General features: G+C 36.1%; 2 protein-coding genes across 2 annotated transcripts; both read right to left on the bottom strand.

Moving 5' to 3' along the window:
* Positions 1–34: 34 nt before the first annotated feature.
* LOC135125876 (helicase ARIP4) lies at positions 35–25298 on the bottom strand. Its single transcript, XM_064051611.1, has 9 exons — positions 24231–25298; positions 23640–24182; positions 21103–21417; positions 20622–21050; positions 7661–9171; positions 7393–7609; positions 6255–7088; positions 1096–1685; positions 35–1041 (listed from the first exon to the last, which is right to left on the bottom strand). Exons 1-9 carry the CDS (start codon positions 24904–24906, stop codon positions 415–417), a joined length of 5742 nt encoding a protein of 1913 aa, XP_063907681.1. The 5' UTR covers positions 24907–25298; the 3' UTR covers positions 35–414.
* On the bottom strand, positions 12913–14464 carry LOC135125939 (uncharacterized). Its single transcript, XM_064051726.1, has 6 exons — positions 14187–14464; positions 13722–14112; positions 13555–13662; positions 13392–13478; positions 13245–13331; positions 12913–13166 (listed from the first exon to the last, which is right to left on the bottom strand). Exons 2-6 carry the CDS (start codon positions 13762–13764, stop codon positions 12913–12915), a joined length of 579 nt encoding a protein of 192 aa, XP_063907796.1. The 5' UTR covers positions 13765–14112; positions 14187–14464.
* Positions 25299–25706: the final 408 nt, after the last annotated feature.

Below are 25706 nucleotides of genomic sequence, written 5' to 3'. Positions count from 1 at the left end.
CCTCGTTAATTGCTGCACTTTCAGTGAAATAAAATTTGCTCTAAATAATATAATTTAATTAGAAATAGTACTAACCGAATCGTAAATCTGTACTTTTACATAATAAATGCTCGAGAAAAAAAACAGTAATCTAGACTCAAAACAATAAAAAATATCAGTTCGCACTTCAAAGTACCTTGTTACAAGATAAATTAAATACATTTATCAACATCATGGAGAGTAATACTATTAAGCGAAAAACCTCTTCTAACATATTCCGTTTAACACAGATCTATCATCTATCAACGTAAAGACGCGTAAGACCTACCATGCAACATCTGGTATACGTTCAGAGAGAGGAAAAAATAAAGTTACAATCAATTCAACAATAATTGCACTACTTACAGTCAAAAGGAAAAAAAGGGAATCACCACTTTATGTGTTAGGATAATAAGGTGCCGCATTTGTTGTACTGTTCATTTGCTGGTACTGATAATCTTGGTACCCTTGCGGCGTACTATTGGGCGTTGGAGGAGGAGGATACATACCTTGTGGAGGCGGTGGAGGAGGATACTGTTGGGGATACGGATTATGATACCCGCCGTAAGGGGCGTTATAGTCGTAGCCGCCGGGTTGCGGGGGCGGCGGCGGGTAGTGCGGCTGAGGTGGAGGAGGATAGCCCTGGTAACCGTAATTGTACTGGGGAGGCTGCTGGGGCTGTGGAGGATAACCCATCATGTCGTAGGGGGGAGGTTGAGTGGGATAACCGTAGCCTTGAGGAGGCGGCGGCGGAGGCGCATTGTGGTACGGCTGCATATTGTAGTTGTAGTAATTGTAGTAATCGTTGGAGGGCGGTTCGGTTTTCATTTCGGCCTGATTCGCAGGCGGTTGTTGGTACGGTTGCGGTGGAGGCTGCTCTGACACGTAAGTCACTTCGTCGCTGTGGTCGCTAGCGTCACTTGGGATTTGGGAAGGTTGCTTGGGGTCGCTGGAAGAGGCGAGAGAGGCGTCGTCCTCGAGGGCGTCGTCTTTGTACGAATTCGTGATGCTGTCGAGGGTCTCCTGAAGCAATAAAAATAATAAAATATGTACTTAAAAATTCTTAAATAACAATACCTGGAATGGTGTGTTGTCATTCAAGACTGACGTCGTCGTCTGCTCCAACCTCTGCAACGCCGACGCCGCTTTCTGCTCCGGTTGATTCGGTAACCTCTTAATCGAAACCTGCTTCTTCAGCATGGAAATCCTCCTCTGTATATCATCGGGAACCGCGATTCTGTTCACCATCCCCGGGTCCATAGCAGGCTTACCCCTTTCGTTTTGCATGTGTTCTTCGTCACTACTACTTCCGGGGAACACCTCCAGGTCTTTTCCCCTTAACGGCTGTTTCCTCTCGCCTTCTTTCCGATTCAGTATCGATTTGCTACTGAATCCTAAATCTTTCTTATTGAAATTCTGAATCCGCGACACCAAATTAGGAACTGACTGCCGAATACTTCTTACATTCATCTTAGCGATACCGGGAGTAAAAGGTTTTACCACCCTCTTCTGCGGCATTACTGACAAGGAAGGGTTGACTTTCATCGTTGGCGGAAACGTGGGTTTGAGCATCTTGGTAGGATCGTGATTATCTTCTGCTTTTCCTTTAACTTTAATCGCGGTTTTGATTGCCACGATTTTTCCACTTTCCAGTTGCATGTATACACCTGGAATGAGAATAAGGCGATGTAATTAGTAAAAACGGGTACCAAAAATGAAGAACACCATCTACGTGCTAACTTTCAAGAGATAGTGATAGAATTGAAAATACCTAATTTAAGAACGAGGATGTTATCAAATAACTCATAAAGCTAAAATTACTTCAAACGAGGTCAGATTCCTCTAATGTAAATAAAACAGAAAGTACATGACCCACTGCTAATCCAAAAAAAAGTTCAGTAGTTATATACTAAAACTGATAACTGTGATCTGAACGTCAATATATTTAACGTGTTAACAATCGTATGGCTTATGACGTAGTAAGATAATTAATTATATTCTTCAAAAGGCGGTCCTCTTGTTTTTGTATCTTTCATCCGAAATTTATATATGTAGTTAATAGGTGTCCCAACGGTCAGATCTGGTTAGGTCAGGTAAGTGTCCCAGAACTTTAGAGTGCTATTTTGTTAATCGTAATACATTGTATGTTTTATACATATATTTAGATTTCTTATTAAAAATGTAATTTATTTAGGCACAAAGGTTTTCAAAATATTTTCAGGTGTATGTAGAAAACATTATCATATTTAAAAATTGTACTCCGTCATATTATTTAAAGATAGAAATATGAAACTTTGGGTAATTGCTGCACCGCCATCTAGTAGCGAGTTATAGCAAAATGAATACCGTAAAACGTGGTAAAACCTTCTCCATGAAAAGATACTTATACATATGTGCCAACTTTTATGGTGATGGGTTAAACGCTGTCGGAGTCTATAAATCTCAGACAGACAGACAGTTAGACAGATACCAACATATATTTCTAGATATGTGTTAGGATGTTCCTTATAATAGCGGTGATTTTGTATTTTTTCGAGTAAGTTGGTCTCACCCCCCAAGAAGTTTACATTTGAAATATACAGTACACACAAAAAATTTCAACCCCCTCACTTTATCCCTTCCCGTGCTGCCATGAACTTGAATTTTCAAAAATTAAAACCTACATAATATGTAGGTGTTGAGTACAAATGTCACAATTGTCCTCTTTGTATATTGTGTAGCATGTTAGTGATTACAAAAACATTCTTATGGCATCCCGAGGCTTAGATAACGTATATTTGGTAGGAATAGTAGAGACTCAAATACTTGGTTCAAAACTTCCTATGAATAAACAAGTGTTATCAGTTAAGTTAAATACAAGAGAGAGTACAGTTTTTGGGGTTTGATCCAACAACATGGAAATCTCACACATCATTTGTGAAAGGAAAATATAAACTCCCTTAAAGTTGTCAATGACACAGCAGAGAGATATATAAAATTGACACAAGATTTTCATGGTTTGCTGACCAAAAATGAAAATCAAAGACAATATGTCTTGAAAACGGTTCAGGAACACAGAGCAATTTATCCCAATTGGAAAAAAAACTACTTTAAATAAATCTTATTGATTGCATTTTAATTTTTAATATTTTTTGCGTAGATGTTGATTTGGTAATAAGAATAGTAGTATGTCTAACACATAACCTTTACTTTAAAAATGTTAAAAGTGCTATTAATATCATTTTTGGCCTCGACAACTGTAAAACTGACATTTACGTATCGTAGATAGCCATGGTATTTTGATTTTTACACATTGAACTGTCATTTACCAAATTAAGTGCGGTAATAAACACAGAAATTTTCAGAGTTTTAAAACCCTTAAAAAAATTGACACCTCATCATTAACAAAGCTTGTGTTCACCAAAATAAGATACCGCATAAATGCATCTATTAAATGTTTTAAAATAATAGCAATCGATTTTTTTATTGAGTTTGGAGAGCGCCATCTGGCGGCATAAGCAGCAGTCATATCGAACTATCTGTCACGATTTTAATTTTATCTGACGTTTGTCGCAGGGAAAGCCTACTTACAAATTCCACACAATTTAAAAAAATGTAAAAATTGACGAAAACAAGCACCACTAAGTCATCGGCCAAAAAGTTGCATACATTATTCATGCGGTAGGCATTTTACAACGCTCAGATTTATTAAAACACTCGGCTTTGCCTCGTGTTTCAATATTAAATCTTCGCGTTGTAAAATGTAACCTACCGCATTTATAATGTAAATAACTATTTACTGCCCCAAAATAAAAATATTCCACGACACAGAAAAAATAGTTACTTTGTGTAGTTTATCAAACATTTATCGTGGTGGCAGCACTGGAAGAAGATAACTTAGGGGTATAATATTTTACAAATATTTTTTTATATCGAATGTAAACTATTGAGAGTGAGAGTTAAAGAATTCAACTTGGAAAATAAAGAACACCCTAAATTATGTGTATAGATTTTCCAGCTTATCTCTAAGTGCCTTTCTTTTTATGTAAAATTTGTTAAATTCTACACTAATAGTTTCTTTTTTTAATATGTATATGCTTATGATAAATCCCAAAAAGCCTGGTATAAAAAAAAACTTCCTGAAAGATAATCTCGAATCTGTGGTAAAATATAGGATGTCCCCTTTAAAAAATATGTAACTGGCAATTTTCAAATTTTGTCGTCCTGTATAAATAAACTCGTTCAATTTTTGAAAAGTATATTACCAAAAAGTTTTGTGCAGAATTCTGAATCTAAATCTTATAAAAAAATGGAGCTGTGTATTTTTAAATATGACTATTTTTTGACATAAAAATGGAAATCTTTTGAAAAGATAATAAGAATCTATAAAAATATAAAAAGGGCATACATTTTCTTAAAAAATACAACTTTGTTCAAATGGAACGAACACCTTGTACATTTGCAAATGATTGTAACTAGTATAGGTTTAAATATGTACATTGATAAGTTTATCAAATTTCGTCAAAGAATTTTTTCCATATGGCCTATCTTTCGCCACCAGATCGTTGGGACGTCTGTATATTATTATTATTATTATTGTTTTATGTATGTACCGTGTGTTCGAAAAAAAGCTCACGAAATCGTTTTAATTATACAACTACGATCTGCTTCAAAAAATCATTTGTTTTTCCCACGACATTCAGATCACACCACAGATATTTTTTAAGAGATTCTCGTACAGATTTTTTTTATTTCATTGATGTATTATACATTAATATTTGAAACATTAATAATAATTTAATATCGAAAATTATTTTTTTCTATTGAATTATTAGTTTTGTGTACAAGAAATTTAATTTTCAAATTTAAATACCTGTACATTAACCAAAGTTACAAAAATAATCAAACAAAAACTTTGACATGAAGTAACTACATCTGTAGACACAAATAATAAAATTGTGGTGGTGAATTCATCCCAGCCGTCTTGGCACAGAATTATACTAATTTTTAGCATAACTTTTTAACAAAATATGACATCATAATACATCGATTCAGAAAAAAAATCTCTTTAATGAAACGTAAAATGGGTTGCCTATGCAAAAATATTCAGATGTGAACAGATAAAATGAACACCCTGTATATACGGTTGGTACACAAGTGATCAAAAAATGACACACCAAGTCAACGGCACGTTCTTATGTTCACAAGTATGAGTTCGAGAAAAATCATTAAAAAAATATATTTTTGTTATATGTCAATTTACATTTACACCTAAAAAAAACAAAATATTCATTTGGATGCATTTAAAAATGTGAACAATTAACAATTGTCAGTCATTTTGAACCATTTTTAAAGTCTTTTGTGAATTATAAAATGAGGTAAACGATAGATAAAGGACATGACATAAATTATTAGAAATAGAAAAAAATATGATAGTAGCAATTCGCCCGATGGACTCGATTACTAGAAGTAAAAAAGTCAAAGAACAAAGTTATACGGACTATACTCTAAAATTATTTTTAATTATACAGCATGTTCTGTTTTTAAGGCGTATTTACAACTTAGTTTTTTTTATATTATGAAGCACTCTGTATATATTCACATATTTTGATTGATTTCTTCTTAGCCTTTACAATCATAGCTTATTTTTGAAATTACGATGCGAGGTTGCCACATCGTTTCAATTTTCTTAATTTTTACAAAAACAAAGGGTGATATACTGATTTTATACCGTTTCTTGCGTTAATTTACCATTTCAAATTTGGAACTTCTGTCTTTAAATATTTGAGAGATTAGGGTGGAATAGGTAAACTCAAGGATCGCGATTTAAATTTTTTAAGTATTAAACAAAACAAATTACACATCTAGTAGTACACTACTGAAGAAAAAACTGTATCTATCTCACAAAAGAAAGTTGAGATCATTTCCGAAAAAATAAGGTGATGTAATGCTAATCCTATATTTAATTTATTTTATCGATCCGTACTAATTAACCGTTCTAAATTTTAAAATTCTTGCTTTTCAAATATCTGAGGTTTTACAAAAATCACTTAAATTGGGACACCAGATATATTTGATATAACTGTAAAAACAATTATGTTTTTATTTCCGAATAATTAATTTTGTTGACATATATTCGCTCCGATTTTTTATCAAACAGTCGAAGGAACCTTTTTTTAATAATAATAATCAATAAAACTTTTGATTTATGTAATGTTTCAGCTTCAACTTCAATAATTCTTTATTATTCTTCTTACCTTTGGGCGACTTCAAAACTAGGACCTTCTGCCCGGCCTTCAGCACTATGTTGCCCTTCTCTGGTTGATTGGTCGGGATCACAACATCCAAAGGAAGTGTCATTTCTTGTGCGGTCATGCCTTGCCTCTGCCAGTGCTCTGCCGGAATCCACCTCGAAGGTCGTTCGTTGCCTTGCTGCATCGGTCGGACGGACGCCACAGGCCGATGGCCTCTGCCACCAGCCAATAAATTATAAGCCGGTTGTCTTGCTGCCTGTTTCTCCCTTTCGTAACCCTTCTTCGCCAATCGTTTCTCCTGTTGCGACAGCTGCTTTTCCTTCCGGTCCACCAGTAGCGACTCGTGTTGAAAAGGCTCCTTATTCAGTCTTCTTCCGTGATTCTCGATCACCTTTTGCAACACCACGTCTATGTAATTATCCCTCACGTGCGTCCAGTCCTTCTCATCTCCTTCGTCCTTCTTGTCGTCCCAGCAAAGCGTGCTCACGTCTTTCATCGTCAAGTGAGCGTCCGGATTGCATTCGTCGACGACTCGGTCCGACATTCCCTGTTTGTTTATTTGTCTGTCGTAGATTTTCTTTTCGAGGCAGTTGTCGACTACGAGACGGTAGACGAAGCAGGGTTTTCTTTGACCGTATCTGTAAACGCGACAGACGGCTTGGGTGTCGTGGCAGGGGTTCCAGGAAGCGTCGAGGACGACGACACGATTCGCTCCGATTAAGTTTATGCCTAAGGAACCGGCTCGTGTTGACACTAGGAAGAGGTGGATCTTCGGATTTGAATTAAATTCGTTTATGAGTTTTTCGCGTTCTAGAGCGCTGGTGGAGCCGTCCAAACCTATAATAATCATTAAATTTATTTTGACGATTATTGATTTGTTTGAATTTAAAAATGTTTGGCTCTCAACTAAGTTTTTCCTTTCCAATTATCAAAAAAAAAAAGATGCCCATAACGCTTTTCATAAAAAAAAACTAGATAAGAAATTTGAAATTCAGTAACTTTTGCAGCATTATTACAGCTAAGTAGCTTTGCATGACAACACAAATTAATTTAAAACAAGGAAGATAGATTTTTAGAAATTATTTTGACCAGTTTAGCATGCAACAGAACAAACAAAAAAATTATATAGTGTACAACTTACGGTAATAACTGGTGTTGCGACTCCACTTCTGCGTATCACCCGGTACAACGTTCATTTGTAGGAACTGCTCGATCAGATCAAGCGTAATCAACGATTGACTAAAAACTAACAATCTATCACCCAAGGCTATACTTTCTCTAATTATACAAAACAGGATTTCCATTTTCGCCGAATTTTCGATACGACCAGGTACATAATCCTTCAACAGTTCGATCGCCTAAAACATAATACATAGACACAGGATAATAGTAACAACAATGGAATTTACCCAATCGTAGGGAATTCCGCTGTCTTCCTTAAGATCCTTAGCTGCTAGTTTCGGTGTCAGCGCAGACTCGCCCAAATTCTCATCACCCAGACTCAACTCATTCTTCAACTCGTCCTTAATCAATTTCTTCATTTCAGGTTTAATGTCAGACTTATCATCCAATTCCTCAATCTTTGGCTCAATTTTAATATCACTCAAAATCTTAATTTTCTTCTCCGGACTATTAAAAACCGACGGCAGTTTAATATCGCTAATTATGTTAATCTTCGGTTTTGATTCATTGCTATTTTCGGATTTTAGCGGGCTCGGAGCTCCCATTATCGCGGGTTTCTCCTCCTTCTTCACCCATGACTGGTTCGCATTATTATTACTAAAATTCGGATTATACTGTTGCTGGTTGAAAAATTCGTTACTCTGAAACCCCTCATTTTGCTGCCCCCAATAGTTCTGCTGGTAGTTCTGGTACGAGCCGTCGTAATTAAAATTCTGCTGATTACTGCTACCATAATTCGGTCCGAACTGGGAATTGTCTGATATGTTATTAACGAAACTATTTTGCGAGTTCATAAAATTAGTCGACGCTTCCTGTCCGTAACTACTAAAACTATTCGAATTTTCAAAATTATTAAATTGCTGCGACGCTCCGTCGAAGAAGTTATTTTGTGCGAAGTTCGACACCTCCGCGCTGGCAGAAGCCACGGGTGGCGGTGGTTGCGGTTGCGGCGGCGTCGGATTGGTCGTCGGCGTCGGCGTGCCAGGAGCTTGGTTCTGATTGGCTTCCACCGGCGCGTTCGTGCTATACGGAGTCACGGAAGCCGCCGGTTTGCCTCCCTTTTTCTCCCTCGCGGCACCCTTCCTAGGCCTCGATGGCGCCTTTTTCGGCTTCTCGCTCTTGGTCGGCACCCCCGTCGTGCTCGCCACTTCCTCCAAATCTATGTCGACGGCGTCGCCGCGGGCTCTCTTCTTCAGAAAATTGTACAACACGTCCGGGTGGTTCCAGACCTTGCAGCAAACGGCGAACGCTTTCAGGGGGTTGGGGACGGCTTGAGAGCGCACGAACTCGTCCATGAAAGTCTCGTAGAGCTTGCGCTGGAAAGGCAACATCCGTACCAACAAAACGTATTCTTCTTTTTGCGGGAGGGCGGTTTGGAGTACGGCGTGAGAGCGTCGTTGAACAAAACCGACCAACAGTGAATGCAGAACGTGGGCTCTGTAACGCATGAGTTTGATGTCGGCTTCGGTGGAGTCTATACACTGGCCGTTCATGATTGGTCGTTCAAACATATTACAAAATTCAGTCTTTGAGCCAAGATAGTTGGGTCGGACGAAGTCTACCATGCACCAGTACTCCATTAAGTTGTTCTGTAGAGGGTATCCGGTCAAAACAACGCGTCGTTTCGTTCGCATTTGCTTCAAAGCTTGGGAGATTGACGCGTGGGAGTTTTTAATACGGTGGCCTTCATCGCAGATGACCAAGTCCGGACCTGGTTTCACTAAGGCTTCATGTACATCTGTGAAAGTAAAATTTAACTTTAGGATATTTCGATAACAAGAAGCATAGATGAAGGATTTAATTAAAAACTAGGTTCACAAATCACAAGATACTGAATGTCGCAACTGTTTTATGACCAATTTCGTTTATGATTAAGAGTTTGTTTAACATTTTAGATAAATAATAAATAAGACAACAAACTGTGCACTAAATGATGTTAATTACACAAACAATGGCTCATAGATACAGCCTTCTTAGAAATGGGATGGCCACATACTTGTGTCAACGGAAGCGAATGAAATTGGTCATGACGTTATGTATGAATCGCTGTTTTTTAAGAACAAAACAACAATATGTTGGCTTTAATTTTCGTTTTTAATATTTACTATAAGTAACTTACATAAAATGGCAGTTTAATTTTAACATATGCAAGCACATGAAAAAATCTTGTACCTACACTTTTTAACTTACCCACAAAAACTTGACGGTATTAGCAATAAATATACTGTAAATTTTTGCATAAGTAGTTGCGACGTGTATTTACGAGGTAAGTAGCGGTGTTGGTAGATCATTACTAAGGAAAAAAAAAGTGGATAATTTTTGCGAGTTTTAGGTTTTTTATTAAATAAAACATTAACATGGGGACAGAATAAAACTGTATCGTTTTGTGTTTTGTTTAATGTATTGTATAATACTTATTGATGTTCTTCTTGATCAATTAAACTTATGAACCTGATTTATTTGGGGATGGATTATACAATTTTTTACAACAATTACAACAAATTAAAAACACTCTAGTGTCCCGTTTGAGTGTGTATAAAGACTCAACTACTATCAATAAAATATTTAACAATTGTATTTTTTTAACACTGATGAAAGTTCTACAATTTTATAATGTCTTAGTATTAATAGAAAGTTTAGTGAAATATTTACAAGTATGTGAAACTATAAAATACACGCAAAAAGTAGGTTCTCTTTTTTCTGGCAACGTGCCAGTCACAAATGATGCTTAATTCATTTTGTTTTGAAACAAAAATATCTCGAAAACTGTAAGTTCAAAAAAATTGGTCCAAATTATTTAGACTGGACTTCCCAACTCTTGAAATACAGGGTGTTAGGAAATGCTTGCAACAAACTTTCAGAGCAAAGGCATTACAAAAAAAGGAATCTAAAATCTATGTACAACTTTTTTCAAAAATGTATAGTTTTTCTTTTAAATCGCCTTAAAAATAAGTATCACACCGTTTTGGAACTGCATGGAGGCCAATTTTTCAATAATACGTTCCATTATTAAAATTTCTATTGTTACTTAGCAACGAATTAGGAATGGCAATCTGCTTTCTATCTGTCAAGGGAATCGTTAAAAAAAAGCATCTTTGCTTAGTTACCGAGATATACTAACATTGTTCAAATTGTTTCAAATATTATTGTTAGATTTATAACTGTCATTGTCAGTAATACTCATTGAGAAAAAATGCCAGAATACAGCATAGAAGAATATGTAGACATGAATTTTGTTTATGGGGAGTGTGGAGGCAATGCTAGAGCTGCAGAAAGACGGTATGCTGAACGTTTTCCTGGGCGTCGACAACCGTATCGCGAAACCTTTTCAGCCGTGGATAGAAGGTTGCGGGAGACAGGATCAGTTTTACCTAAAAATCAGGAGATTGGACGAGGTCGAGATCCAGATATGGTCAACATTGAAGAGCACATTATCAATCGTGTTGAAGAAGACCCGTCAGCTAGTACGCGTGAAATTGCTCGAGAAGCAGGTGTTAGTCACTGGACGGTGTGGAGAACGCTACGAGAATCTCTTTTGTACCCGTACCACCTCCAGCGGGTCCAGAGTTTAAGTCCGAACGATTTCATTCCTAGACAAAACTTTTGCCGATGGATAGTGAACAGCAATAATGAAACTCCCGGATTTCTTTCTTCCATACTGATGACAGATGAATGCTGTTTTACTAGGGATGGAATACTTAATTTTCATCATACCCACCGCTGGGCAGATGCCAATCCTCACGCGATTTACGAGACGCACTTTCGACAACGTTTTTCATTAAACATTTGGGCCGGAATAATAGGTAATCAAATGATAGGACCATATGTTCTACCAGAAAGACTGAACGGAGACAATTACTTTCATTTTTTATAAACACATTTGCCATTGTTATTGGAAGATGTACCTTTAGACATTCGACGAAGGATGTACTTTATGCACGATGGTGCTCCTACGCATTTTAGTTTACAAGTGCGACAATTCCTGACGAATGTTTATGGTGAGAGATGGATTGGAAGAGGTGGACCGATCGCTTGGACACCCCGTTCTCCCGATCTTAACAGTTGTGATTACTACTTATGGGGTTATATGAAATCAATTGTTTATCGAACTCCAGTTAATAATTTAGAAGATTTAGAAGCAAGAGTTATGATGGGCGCAGAACGGATTCGAAACGATCCTGAAGAATTAAATAGTCAGTAACTCATTACTCAGGAGAGCAGAAGCTTGTATTCGTGCAAATGGTGCTCACTTCCAACATCTGCTTTAATTTTCTTGTTTTGTTTTTGCGTTTTTTGTTTTTTATTTTCGCTTATTCGTTTTGTTTGTTTATTATAATTAAAGGTTATTTTTCTTTGTGTTGAAAATTGTATTTAACAAATTGGCTTAAATTTTAAAATCGTTGGAAGATTTTGAACAAAGTTTTTAACTTATACAATACATTTCTTGTATTTGTTGATAAACTATGTATTCTACCTTTTTCCGCAAAGCAAAAGTAGAATATAAATTTATTAAGAAAAGATAACTGCTGGACAATCGAAAAATAAAAAGATAATGTTGGACGTTGGAGTGCTAAGCAGTGTTTAACACCAATTTTTACCTGATTTTTGAGAATATTTCAACTGCTTAGGCCCGGTTTTACAATGCAAGCTTAAGCGAGGTTCAAAGATAAGCCTTGGTTCAACTGCAGTTGTCCGTTTTACAATACATAGTTCAATGTTAAACCGCGCTCAAACGAAGGCTCAGCTGAGCGCTGATGTCAGGGTGGTTTAAGCTTCGCTCAACTGTCCATAACCTCAAACGTCTGTGCTTTATCGTTTTGGTGGTGTGACAGCATTATAATTGAAGATGCAAAATTTATTAGGAGTATTTAACTGACGATGAAGACGTTTTAGAAGTGATAAACATATTAGAACCGGCACGTATGCGACGACCAAAAGTTTTTCAGTTGAGAGAAAATCACTTTGAAAAGTGAAATGCTGGGGAATTTTTGAAACGATTTCGTTTTTCCAAGACTGGCGTACGGTTTATTTTGCAACAAATACAGGAGCAAATTACATTGCGAACGGAAAGAAATCATGCAGTATCACCGGAGCAAATGCTACTTGTGACTTTACGTTTCCTTGCCACTGGATCTTTTCTGCAAGTTGCTGGTGACTTTATAGGGATTAGTAAAGCAACAGCTTCTCAAATAATTAATGTTTTGGGGTGTGGAAAAGACGCTTTCCAGCATTGTCTTTTGGAATTCGTTTAAAAATGTGTAAAGTAGAGGCAGTGGTTGTGGCAACAGCAGTTTTACACAACATTGCAATTATTTTAAATGAAAAATAACCGCCAGTGGACGCAGAAGAAGCAGCAGTGAATTTTGTGAACGATGTTCTAATTGAAAACATTGGAGAATATAGTGGCAATTATAATCAGAACAATTTTGTACGGAACCAGTTCATCAGAGAAATAATAAAATGTAATGTAATTATTTATTTAAGTTTTATTATTTAAAATATTAAATTTTTGGGCAATTAATATTTCAATCTTCATTTGGTGTTCTTTCTTGATTACTTCTAATTCAACTGCAGCTTTGTCTCTCATAATTTGCATTTCTAATTCATGTTTCTCTTTCATGGCTTTTAATTTAAACTCCTGCTCCCTTTGGATGTATTCCTTTCGACTTAGTTCGACAAGTTCTTTGGCAGCGGCCCATTGCTCTAACTTATCACTTGTCTGGTTTCCTTTACCTATACAAACAATACATTAATAAAGTTTTAAGACAAATGGCAAACATTTTTTAATATAAATATATATACATATAATACCTCTATAATATGGAGTGAGTGTTGAAGATTTTTTTTGCTTCAACATTTTGGGGGTGTATTTAGCCCAATTCCCAGTTTGACCATTTTCTACAAAAATAACCATAGGTACAAGTCAAAACGAATTATTTGATTATTATTAATGTTTACCACTTTCTTTATTGGGACAACTTATTTTATCCATAACAGGCACTTCTCTTGACATTGCTCCGGTTTGATCTTTTGGCATAAAACAATCTGAAATAAATAATAATAAAGAAAAAATAGTAAAAGATTTCTGAATAAAGTGTATGTAAGGATAAAAAGTATTTACCATCATTTTCGTCATCAGAGAGATTATACATTGATGTACATTGTTCTTCCAAATGGGCAGGCGTGGTGATGAGACAAGCAACATTTATCCCGCTGTTACTTTGGAATGCTGTAAAGCATCAACATTTTAATTTTACAATACATATTATTCATAAAAATACTTCTTACAGGTTGTTTCGGAATCGCCATCAAATTCGCTGCTATGCCCCATTAGTCTGGCCCCGAGAATTTCTTTTACAGCCACATCAACATCGGTGACCTCAATACTTTGTTGTGACCCTCCCCCAGTACCACCAACATAGGCTTTCTCGTCAGCAAATTTTTTCGTTGTCCTCTTCTTAATGTTATCCTACTTTTTTTTCAAAACTTTGTGGTCCCGGAAGGTCTGGCCAGATAAAGAATTGAACTCTACTTCAATTTTCTTCCAACACTGATTTTTTTTTTGATTTGCATCAGTGTTGGACAATTTACACTCCAGAATATTTTTATACTTGCTCACTAAAGATAGGAGCAGGTTTTCTTCGGATTTTGTAAAATTCGGAGCACGTGTATTACTCATCTGAAACGAAATGTTAAAACCATCATAATCATCTACTTTTAAGGAGCAAATGTTATATATACAAATATACGTACCCCACAAACGCAGAAAACTAATTACTTTGCAGAATTTACCACAAATAATTTATAATAATGTAAACAACTTCGAATCGGCGTACACAAATAATGACAACAAAACAGACCCAACGTGGTCTCAACTGTCAGATTCTCGGGTGCGCGCTACCAACCTAAGGAAATTTGTGGTTCAGCTGAACCGGACGATAGCGGTGTTTGTAAAACGAACGCATGAATTGAACCTCAGTTCAGTTGAACTCAAGTTCAGTTGAACTCGTGTTGAACCGGACATTTGTAAAACCGGGCCTTAGACTATTTCTAGGATCTTTTTTTATTTCCTAATATTAAAAAAAATCTTAAAAACAAAAATATTTAGTATATGGTTAACCATTAAGAAGTAACTAAGAAAATACCTTAAGCGTTCTATGATTTCGGTACTCTAAGGGTACCTTTTTATTATCAATAATGAAATCACTTCCATTGCAAAGAGGATACTAAACACAGTTTAAGATGAGGGAATTGGCAGGAAACCCGACAGTTATCGTACAAAGGACAAATGAAAGTGCGTATAAAATGAGTTTTTCTGTCATTTCAGTAGTAAGTGTTCCTTGCTACGGTCCACTTTCGCGTACACGGCTTGCGCCGGGATTGTTTGCTCATCTTGTTGTACATTGTGTAAGTTCGGATTTTTACCTACAAGCGGCAAATTATTTTGTTGCAATTTTCATAACGAGTGGTATACGAACGATCAACAAGCGGAGTTAGTTGTCCGTTATATGGACCGACGAACTTAGGTCCTACAGACTCCTCCGAATCTTGGGTGGAGCGTCCTCATTTGTTCATCAAACAGTTAATCATAGCCGCTTTTTTCAAGATCGAACAACAGGGGTCTGTACTAATCAAGTCGAAGGATAGTGAGGAGGATGAAAAGTTTTATCACGAGGTTGGGTGCCATGAGTTGTCCCTTTTTGCCGTAGTATTAGATCAACTGGGAGCGCTATTGCGCTTGAGTTGACGAACTATTTCAACATTTCATTTACCACACTGCTGAAAGATAGATTTTCCTAATCTTTCTAGTGTTTTCCTTCGGGATTTTTTTCAGGGGAAAAACGCAAAACCCCCTCTTTCTGGTATCACTGCAGGTTTTCAGAGGCCGTTTGTGGTGTTTTCTGAAATTTCCGTTAACAACCGCGTTGGTACCCTTATTATATTATATCGGAACCGCGTCTATTTCGTTAAACGTCCGAATCAAACATTTTAAAACTCAAAGGTGTTTATTGTCTTGATGTAAATGTGACATTTTTGTCAATTTTTGACAAATTAGATTTAATCGTTTCTAAGGAAATAATCATCTTAGTTCCAGAATTTTCACAACTACCTTAGAAAAAAAAAGACAACGTCGGCAGTTCTCAAAATGTGGGGACTGATTTTTCGATACGCTTTTTAGAAAAAACTATTAACCTTTGAAAAAAGTGTTACTAGCATTTTTTGTTGTTCTCTTCTTCAGGAGCCTACCTTCAAATTTTGTTGCAAGCATTCCCTAACACCCTGTATAATGAAACAAACAAGTTCAATTTTATGTTTATGATATCCGCTACGAGCTACAAACACAATAGACACGAATTGTTATTAAAATGCAGATAATTAAAATGCCTACTGTGCTTGTTTCATGCGATGTATCCTTAATAAAATTTTGTGATAACGTCATCAACTTTTTGACAAGGACAAACATATCAATTTGGATGAATGATGCTGGTAACCAGAGTATTCGTCAATTTTTTGACATAATCAACAAAATTAATTAAAGTAATTGTTACATTTATTAATTTTTTTAACATCCTGCCTAATCAATTCTAAAAATAGCAGTATAGGAAAAAAAAAACATGACGTCATCAAATTTTTGGAAGGTATAAACAGACGTTTACAAAGTTTCAAAGCAATCAGACTTGCAGTTTCTAAATTAAGCTGTAAAATTTTATTGTAGAATTTTAATTCTACAGGCATAACATTAGAAATGGTGGGTGGGACTAGTACTTGCGAAAATAAAACTGATTTTAACAAAAGACCTACTTTCTAAGAAAATTAAGGGAGGGTGGGCAGGGCTAGTACGGGCGTAGATAAAACTGATTTTGGCAAAGGACCTACTCTCCAAGAAAATAAAGGGCGGTTGGATGGGGCTAGTACCTGCTAAGATAAGACTGATATTGGCAGATGGCCTACCCTCTAAGAAAATAAAAGGTGGGTGGGCGGGGTTAGTACTTACAAGATAAAACTGACTTTAGCAAACAACGTACTTTCTAAGAAAACAAAGGGCGAGTTAATACTTGCTAAATTACAGTCAGTTGAAGGACCAAATGAAACGAAAACTATAGAACAGAGAAGAAAGTCTTTTTTTTTTAATGTTCGTGGTACACCCACAATTCAAAAATCTTCTTTAACCTAACTTCGCCCAAATACAATAAATAATAATAAATATTATTAACAAAAAGTTAGGGGTCTTTGAACAAAAACGCTTAACTTCTTTAACTACTTTTGCTACTTCTGGTGATAGAAATATGTGTATAATTTCATTTTCGCCTAATACCAAATTAATAATACTTATTATTGGGCGAAATCAGTCTTATTAGGCACTACTTATTTTTTAATGGAGAAGGTAATTTGCCAAAATCAGTCTTAACTTGGCAACTACTAACCCCGCCTTATCATCCTTTATTTTGTTAGAGAGTAGATCATTTGCCGAAATTAGTCTTATCTTGACAAGTAGCCAAAAATATTAAATATTTTATTGTCTAGATTCCACTATTTCCCAATATAAAATCCACTTTTCGTCCAATAAAATGAGTGATAAAAAAAAGGCTGGGTGGGCGGGATCACTTTGAAGTTTTTCTTATTCGTAGATTCGGCCACTTGACAAAATAAAATAAAATTTTCATCTCACTAAATAAATAAGGCAATGAAATTCAAAAATGGAGGTGGGTGGGGTTAGTTTTATCTATTTTGTGTCTAGATTTTTCTGTTTTTCAATATAAAATTCACTTTTCCACCAATAAAATGAATGATCACAAAGAAAACAGGGTGGGTGGGCGGGGACACTTTCATTTTTTTTAAGCGCAGAATTGGACAATTTGATAAACTAAAATTCAATTTTCATCTCAAAGTAAATAAAATAAGCCAATGAAATTCAAAAACGGAAGTGGGTCGGTGGGTGGGATAGTTTCATTTTATTGTCTAGATGCCACTATTTTTCAATTTAAAATCCATTTTTCGTCCAATAAAATGAGTGATAAAAAAAGACTGGGTGGGCGGGGCCACTTTAAAGTTTTTCTTATTCATAGACTTGACTTAACAAAATGAAATTAAATTGTCATCTCAGTAAATAAAATAAGCCAATGAAATTTAACAACCATGGTTTTATCTTTATCGTCTAGATTCCTCTGTTTTACCAATACAAAATTCACTTTTTGTCCAATAAAATAAGTGATGAAAAAGAAAAGTTGATGGATGAGCTTTGAAATTTTTTTAAGCGTAGATCTAATCACCGACAAAATAAAGTTCAATTTTCACCTCAATTAAATTCAGAGTGGGTGGGTGAGGTTAATTTTAACCTTTTTGTTGTTGTATAATATCAAATCATGTATTCACAAAATAAAGCAAAAAAATCTTTCTTATATAGATATAGAAGAATTTCGCCTTCAGGGTTAGGATTGAACAAGGAGCGTAATTAACTTCGTTCGAGATTATTCTAGAAGAATTCGGTCTCGAAATCTGAAATTATAGACTTTTGATTTATTTGTAGAGCTAGAGTTGCAGAAAAAAATCAAAAGTTCGATTGAATTTTAGAAGAGGTATAGAGTTATAGACGAATTCTACTTGAAAAAGAATATTTAGTCAATTTCCATTAGAGACGATTTCTCTGCCCGAAAAGTGAGTTTTATTTTAGGATAAATCTAAAGGAATTTGGTGTTTTGTTGCTGGTTGAACTTGAAAAAATCTTTTGGACTTTCAGTGTTTCACTTTTTACGAATCTGAAAAAGTTGAGTGCCGCAATGTTTGGGTACCATGGAGAGAAATTCTTTTGGGAGCCCATGGAGATTTTTTTTTGTAAACTATTTCAAACAATTTTGAGGGACTTTGGTGCTCTATTTCTGGAAAATCCTGACCTGACCTGTTTGGAAAGAATTTGAGTGCTTTGGAACCTATAGTGTTTTTTTCTTATAATTTAATTAAATTTCTTATAGGATACGTCATTTGCCAAAATCGGTCTTATTTTAGAAGTTACTGGCCCCTCCTACTCACCCTCTCTTTTCTTAGAGGGCATCTCATTTGCCAAAATTAGTCTTATCTTAGCAGCTACTAGCCCCACCCACCCACTCACCCTCTCTTTTCTTAGATGATATCTCATTTGCCAAAATCAGTCTTAGTCAGAATTTTGTACATTTTAGACGGAATTTACTTCGCATAATTTTGAAATGACGTCACTAAAAATCTGTCGAAGTTTCAAAGATGGTTTGTCTAGAAAAAATTGACTGAAGGTTTTTTCGACAGAACTTCCCTCGAAGTAAAAAAAAAACATACCTAGCTTTTTCGAAAAACTCCTGTAATTTGATTTTGTGAATTTAATTTTTTATGAGAACGTCTACAAGTACAACAAAGAAGTGTATGAAATATTAAACTAAGTGAAAAGAAGCGTGCTAGGCGTTTGCTTCTAATGAGTTTTTCCTTTAGAACATTTTGTGATGACGTAATCAACATTTTTGTAAAGCCACGTATATCAATTTGGGTAGTTGCAGTGTAATACTAATAACAGTATTGTACATATTTCCAAATTTTTAAGAAAATGGAGTGAGCCGATCCTGATTTAAATAATAAAATAAAATGACTATTTCATGGATTATTTTCAATCACCCTGTATACTCAATTCTAAAAAATATGAATGCAATTATATAAATCGCAAGTATAGACGCATCATATTTTCCACATTTTTGATAAGATTTATTCGGCAAAATTTTTAAATGACGTCATCCATTTTTTAGGGGGAACAAAAACACATATATTTTGATCAAAAGTTTACCATGCCAACGATAATTTTAAAAGGTCTCGAAGATTTCAGAGCATTCGGTTTTATAACAGTTCCTGATTTAATCAATAAAATAAACTGACTCTTTCATTAATTTTTTTGAGTCACCCGTATAAACAATTCTAAAGAATATGAAACTGCAAGATTTCAAAGCATTCGTGTTTTTTTTTTTATAATACTTCCTTGGCTTACGCTCGGAAAGTAAAAAAGGCAACAAACGACAGATGGATGGAAACAGGAGACCTATTTTTTCCGATTGTAGAAGTTATAAATTTATACAACACTGTACACTTATATGCCACCTGCACAGGTGTCCAATTGTAGATTCCGTGGCCTTGACAACGAATAGAGATATTGAAATTCTGTAAACGCCATTACTTTTAGCTTGAAGACTTAATTTAGTACATTACAAATATGACGCACAGTGTCGCGACGTAAAATCTATATTTTTTTAAATTGCAAATATATTATTTCTTGTAACGGATTTTGATAGACCGTTATATGTATTGCAATTACAATGACATACAGATCAAACACATCTGTTTTGATACGTATAATGTAATATTAATAAAAACAAAACGTGTACCCAGAACTTCGGAAAAATTAGGTCAATCGTTTTTCATTAAATCAATACAATAAATTGCTTTCCTCACTATTATTTTCGATACATCGTAGGATAAACAATTCTAAAAAAAAATGGAAACATTACTAGCAGGGACCGGAGTCTTGCGGGTAATGTAGTAAACCGCCAGTGCAATGATGCACCTGAACCTCCTGTCGGTCGATTAAAGTGGTTAACTGTACGGTGCAAAAAAGTTTAGTTTCCTTTCAAATTCACTCATATCCAGTGGCGTTCATACTACACAGAAAATTTAAAACACAAAGATTATCGCATTACAAACACAGTTTTAGGCAGGAAAATTTTGAGAGAACAGTAATTGTTAACATGCATGGCGTTAATTCAGCATCACCAATCCGATCTCTGATTATTATTAGTCACAAATAAAGAACCATCTCACAGTATAATATAAACTTCAAGTGAGAATGACACAATTTTGCAAACACATCATACAGTTTTTCGAGAGCAAAAACTGATAAATTTTGATTACCGATTTACCACGTTTGTGGTGACCTGAAATTACATACGTCCTTTTTTTTTTCAAACAAGCACAGCTTGCAATTTTGAAAATATTATTTACGTAAAAAATCAGTGTAACATTTGCTACAAAAATAAACTTGGGAAAATCATGTCATATAGTGGGAAAAAAATGCTCGCATTCATTTTCATGTTGCCAACATTAGTCAACAGTGATCTACAAACCCCAAAAACGAAAAAAATCTAATTTCAATTTTTTGATATACAAATCTACAATACTCACCGTCAAACAACGCTTTATTCTTGTCGTCGTCAGCCGGTTCCGCAGAGTTCGTCTTCTTCCGCGACTTCGGGTGCTTCCTCAACGACAACAACCGAAACTGTTCGTACCCGATCAAAAGCACTCCACCCCCCGATTTCCACGCGTGAATCACCTTATGCCGTGCCGCCAGCGTCTTATGACTGTCATTCAAAACATAAAGATTAAAATTACGAGGTCTCACTTCACCATGGACCATAAGTGGACTATTAGGTGCATTATCCTCTGTCGGCAACCACATGTTATACTCTGCCATCCAATTCTGCAATGTATTTATAGGCATTATGCACAGTATGGTTCTGGCCGGAGTGTGCCGCAGGAAAATGTCCGAGAAACAAACCACCTGCAACGTTTTACCCAGACCCATGGAATGGGCAAGAATGCACCCAAAACCTGCAAGTACGTGCATACAGATTCCAGAGTGGGTCAGACCGGGAATACTCACCGGCGGAGCTTTCGTATCGCGTCGTGCTTTCGATGACGTTGTCGTAAAGGAACCTAACCCCACCGATTTGGTGGGGTTTGATGACCCGCGCAATTTGAGGGGCTAGGAACAGATCCGGTTCGTTTTCCGGATGACCGATGTTGACGACGACTCTACCTTGGTCATCTGGTTGGTTGAATTCGTCGTTCGTGTGCATGCCGGAATTGCTGGGATCGTCTTCGGGATCGTCATCTTGCTCAGCTTCCGGTTCGGAGACGACGATACAGTCTTCGTCCGACGAGATGTCGATGGTTGTAACGGGTTCTTTGGCAGGAACTTCACAAGGAACAGAATTAATAATACGAAGTATCTACTTACTAAAGTGCTAGAATGTTTTCTACAGTTATTAGTCATAAAATCAATTAAAATATTAATTTTAAAATTACACTTTATTTTGTAGATTTTCTCTGCAAAATTTATTTCATATCTAAGTAGCGACTTATATTTCTCAAGTGATTCCAACGGATCCATTGACAAGTCAAAAATTTTAACAATACTGTTTGTTGTTTAGTTACTAGTCGAATTTTAACAATACTGTTTCTTGTTTGGTTTCTAGTCGAATTTTAACAATTCAAAATTATTTGAAGAAGTAAGATTTAGAACTACATAGATGTAATGAATAGAAATTAACGTCCAAATTTACTGTTAAAAATTTAATAATAGGTAAATTTTAGTACCTAAGTGACTTGAATTCTGGGTAATTTAATGTCTTTTAGTCCCTATATAATATAAGGAAAAAAAAATTCTGTTTTAAATTGATAAAACGATTCGCATTAAACATCTGTTCAATATCTGCAACCTTTCACTTGTAACACTTTTTTTTGTAAGGTTAGTGTCTTTTTTGTTTATCTGAGGTTAAGAGTAGCAAGCAGTATAAACTATGGCTCATTTACTTTGATAAGCTGAAATTTTAAATGTGTATTACAACAATGTTGAAATTACATATGTACCAACCAATTATCTCGATTGTAAATTAAACTAATAAATAAATCATAATTTCTACTTGTGTAGCATTAATCATAATCGTTTGAACTACTAAAAGTACCATAATGTTTATTGACCCGTTTTTTTTTTGTCATATGTTCATTGTATTTTTTCTCCGGTCGCGCGATAAGACAAATTTTCAAAATATTTTGCACTAACAAAAAGTCATTTAGGAACTATGTAATTGGATTAGTATGTCAACTATTCAAAAAGTTGAGTACTTTTTCTATTAAGACAAAAAGTAATATAACATAGCTTGTCAGACTATTGTAAAATGGTCAGAAAACAATGGAAGAAATGTACGAAAATTTTTAATTTATCAACAAAAGTTAGATTCTCAAGACTGTGAAACTAACAGCGATATTAGAAATTGTTCTAAGCCTATACCATCTATGAAACGTTCTCTCACAGATATCGACCCAAAAAGCCAAAGACGTCAAATAAACAAATTAATCGATTCTTTTTGTAGCACCAGATGAGAAATATTTAATGACGAAGGTAAGAAAGTTAATGTTACACTATCTCCATTTAGACAATTTCATTCAAATTAATGCATCAAGATGTAATAAAAGTATTCTTAGCAATTTCCAACAAATTATTAGTTATAATAATCGTATATTTCATTTTAATAGATAATATATCTGAACTTATGACGCATAATAAAAAAATGCAGCTTTTGATTTTGATTAGCTGAAAAAATTTCCACTTATTAAGCTCGCTTAAAGGTTAGTAGGGAAACAAAACTTCCACGAAAATTTTGTATTACTATGGTAACCGTACTTGGGTGTCATACGATTTTCAAAAAATTCTGATAGTTACAAGTGGTCAGAGAAAAAAAACTGATTTATTTGCATAAAAAATACGTTTTCACGTCTCGTAAAAGAGCTAAAACCCACTTCACCTCATCACGAGAACGAGCATTTTGTGACAAATAAATAACCATTTAATTAAAGATTTAGCTCCTGTACATTAAATGCTGCGCTACTGCTACTGCTAGCGTTATTTTAACTATTACTGCTTCATATGATTTTCTAAACCACAGAAATTGTATGTTACAAATTTTAACATACCACTAATACCCAAGTGTTAATAAATCCCCAAGCGATAAGACATTTATAACACCTAACGACGGAAATACAAATGCCATAACTAACCCCCTACCATTTTGTTTTGATTACATTAGACGAGGCGCGGTCATAAACCTCCGCCTCTTTCTGGAGAAATTCACAAATAAAATTTCGCAACCTATCGAAAATGTGCCTGGCCCTTCGTCTTCGTACTAACTAGTAGTGGTAACAACCAACAAGTGTTAAAAATCGTAACTACCAGCGCCATCTAGTAGGAACAACTGTGGCTACCATTATATTGATCTTTAATATTGTGCTACCATTGGTTAGTTTGCAACATGTGCAGCCAATAAAACCGTATCTAGAAAAAAACCAACCAACCACACTCTCTCAAAAATAAAAAACGCAACTTTTACAAATTCAAAAGTCCAACTATATAAAACTTACGTTTTAATAACTTAGGATCTGGCTTAATATCTTCTTCACTCTCACTATCACTCCTTGCTTTCATTGGCGGAAACTTCTTTGTAACTGGTGCTATACTAACACTCGGAGTCAAATTAGTCCCTGGTTTTTTCATAGGAATTAAACCTCTGGGCCCCTTTGCAGGAGACAGGGGCGCAGGTCCCGCGTTTTTCTGTACTCGCACTAAATCAAAAGGTCTTTTTGGTAATCTAGTCATAGGTTTAGTTTGCCCATTTGGTAATTTTACCAACACTGTATTTCCAATTCTAGTGGTCGAAGGGCCAGGTTTAGAAAAATTATTTCCTTGTAGGAGGGAGATTACTTTGTTTTGCATACGCTCCTGGGCTGCTTGTCTTTGAAACTCCCGCAAAATCCGTTGTTGCTCTTGGACGCGTTGAAGACGTTCCATTTCTTGGCGTTGCGCTGCTAAAGTAGACTCATCGAGTTTGGTTTCGTCCATAACTTCGCGAATATTTCGCCGGAGATTTAGCCCCTTCCGTTCGGAAACATCGTCATCGTTGGTACCTAAAATCACACATGAATAAAGTGGGGTTAAGATTGTTATTTTTTTACCTGGTTTTCGAGCAGGTGTTACTACAACCTCATTTTCTGTCGAAACTTCGACTTTTTTGGGTTTCACTTCCCCTTTTTTAACAGTCTGGAAGCTTATTTCCCCCATTTCTTTTAATTTTTCTTTAATGTCGAAATCGTAGTCTTCGTTATCAGTCGTACTGCTCTCTGCGGGTTTAGGAGTTTCAGGCTCTGAAGGTGCAAATGATTCATCGTCCACTAGCTTGTCGAGAAAAGAGGAAGTGCTAAACTCGTCGTCAGAGTTCACTTTACCCGCGTCTTTTACACTAGGTCCCAACTCCCCGTCCGATTCCAGTTCCGACTCACTTTCAAAGTCCGAAATGTCTGTATCACTAAAGTTCATTTCATCACTAGTCATCACTTTTCGTTTCTCCAAATCATCACTCTTTTTTAACTCACTCGCGGTGTCTTCCGCCGGCTTCTTCTCAAGTGTTATCGTACTGGGGTCAAACTTGAACTTCTTGATGGAGATCTGGGACTCTGGAAAGGACCTCTTCAAGTTGATGGTCTCGTCGTTGCTCTCGTCCTCTGGTCCACTCGACTCTTCCTTCTCCTCTTTCCCTTTGTCCACGGGCCCGCCATCCCCCGGGGGTCCCACTTTCGGCTTCTCCAGCCTCTGGATGGTGACATCCCCAAACCTCTGCAAAATCGGCTCCATCTTAGCACCTCTTCGTTTGTTTGTTTACATTGACATTTGAATCGGGCGCCATTTGCTAGGCCGGCTCTGCCGCCGCCACCCTCACACGCCAAGAACAACCCCTTCGCGTTCACAGGCCCACCCCCAGCGGCAATTAGCCACAAGTGTCCTTTAATTATTAACGAAAGTAACGAAACACCAGCCGATTTGTCACCACTTTCAACTGTTTTTCCGCGATGACGCACACGCCGATCACCATCACGCCAACGTCGGAACGCCCTTGGAGGGTTCGTGGTCGCGAGATGGGACGCCCAAAGGGTTGAAAAAGCTAAAAAGGGCGACAAAACACCACTAAATCACCATTGTTCACCACGGCATTACTAACCACTGGTAGGGGAGCTAGTCGGCAGAGGGCGCACCAGGCGCGGGTAAATTGTACCGCGCCAACTTGATTTTCGCGTGATGGGAACGATGGGCGGTTTGATGGGGGAGTTTTACGGGTTTGTCTAGACATGGGGTTGGAATGGACAGCTTTTCGCTAGCAGGGATGCTTGTAATCTATAAATAAACGCAGTTTGCTCATCGTTATTATTTACTGTTTCTTTTTTCAGGAAATGATTGTCCTAAATGTATTCCCAATATGTTAGTCGGTGTCAAATTTATTGAACTGTTCACATTCTGTTTTTGATTGATCATATTTGCTTCATCTGTCGAGTGAATGTTTTGTATGTGTCCAATATTAATGTCAACTATAAATATTACGTAATCAATTATTTTATAATTAAATACGATCATTTTATTGTCCTCGTTACCTTTTGCAG

Source organism: Zophobas morio, unplaced genomic scaffold, assembly GCF_036711695.1.
Source record: "Zophobas morio isolate AGI-343-1 ecotype UQ-CSIRO unplaced genomic scaffold, CSIRO_AGI_Zmor_V1 ptg000009l, whole genome shotgun sequence".
Taxonomy (NCBI): domain Eukaryota; kingdom Metazoa; phylum Arthropoda; class Insecta; order Coleoptera; family Tenebrionidae; genus Zophobas; species Zophobas morio.
The sequence above is the reverse complement of the archived record's forward strand: the minus strand, read 5'-3'. Positions and strand labels throughout refer to the sequence as shown.

Bases quoted from the DNA above. Each gene is read 5' to 3' on its own strand.
- LOC135125939 (XM_064051726.1), bottom strand. From the start codon at position 13,764: ATGGGGCATAGCAGCGAATTTGATGGCGATTCCGAAACAACCT. The intron at 13,663-13,721 runs GTAAGAAGTATT...GATGCTTTACAG, and splicing joins TGGCGATTCCGAAACAACCT to CATTCCAAAGTAACAGCGGG. The intron at 13,332-13,391 runs GTAAACATTAAT...TTATTTTTGTAG, and splicing joins TTGTCCCAATAAAGAAAGTG to AAAATGGTCAAACTGGGAAT.
- LOC135125876 (XM_064051611.1), bottom strand. From the start codon at position 24,906: ATGGAGCCGATTTTGCAGAGGTTTGGGGATGTCACCATCCAGAGGCTG. The intron at 7,610-7,660 runs GTAAATTCCATT...ATTATGTTTTAG, and splicing joins GCGGAATTCCCTACGATTGG to GCGATCGAACTGTTGAAGGA. The intron at 1,686-6,254 runs GTAAGAAGAATA...TTCTCATTCCAG, and splicing joins AGTTTTGAAGTCGCCCAAAG to GTGTATACATGCAACTGGAA.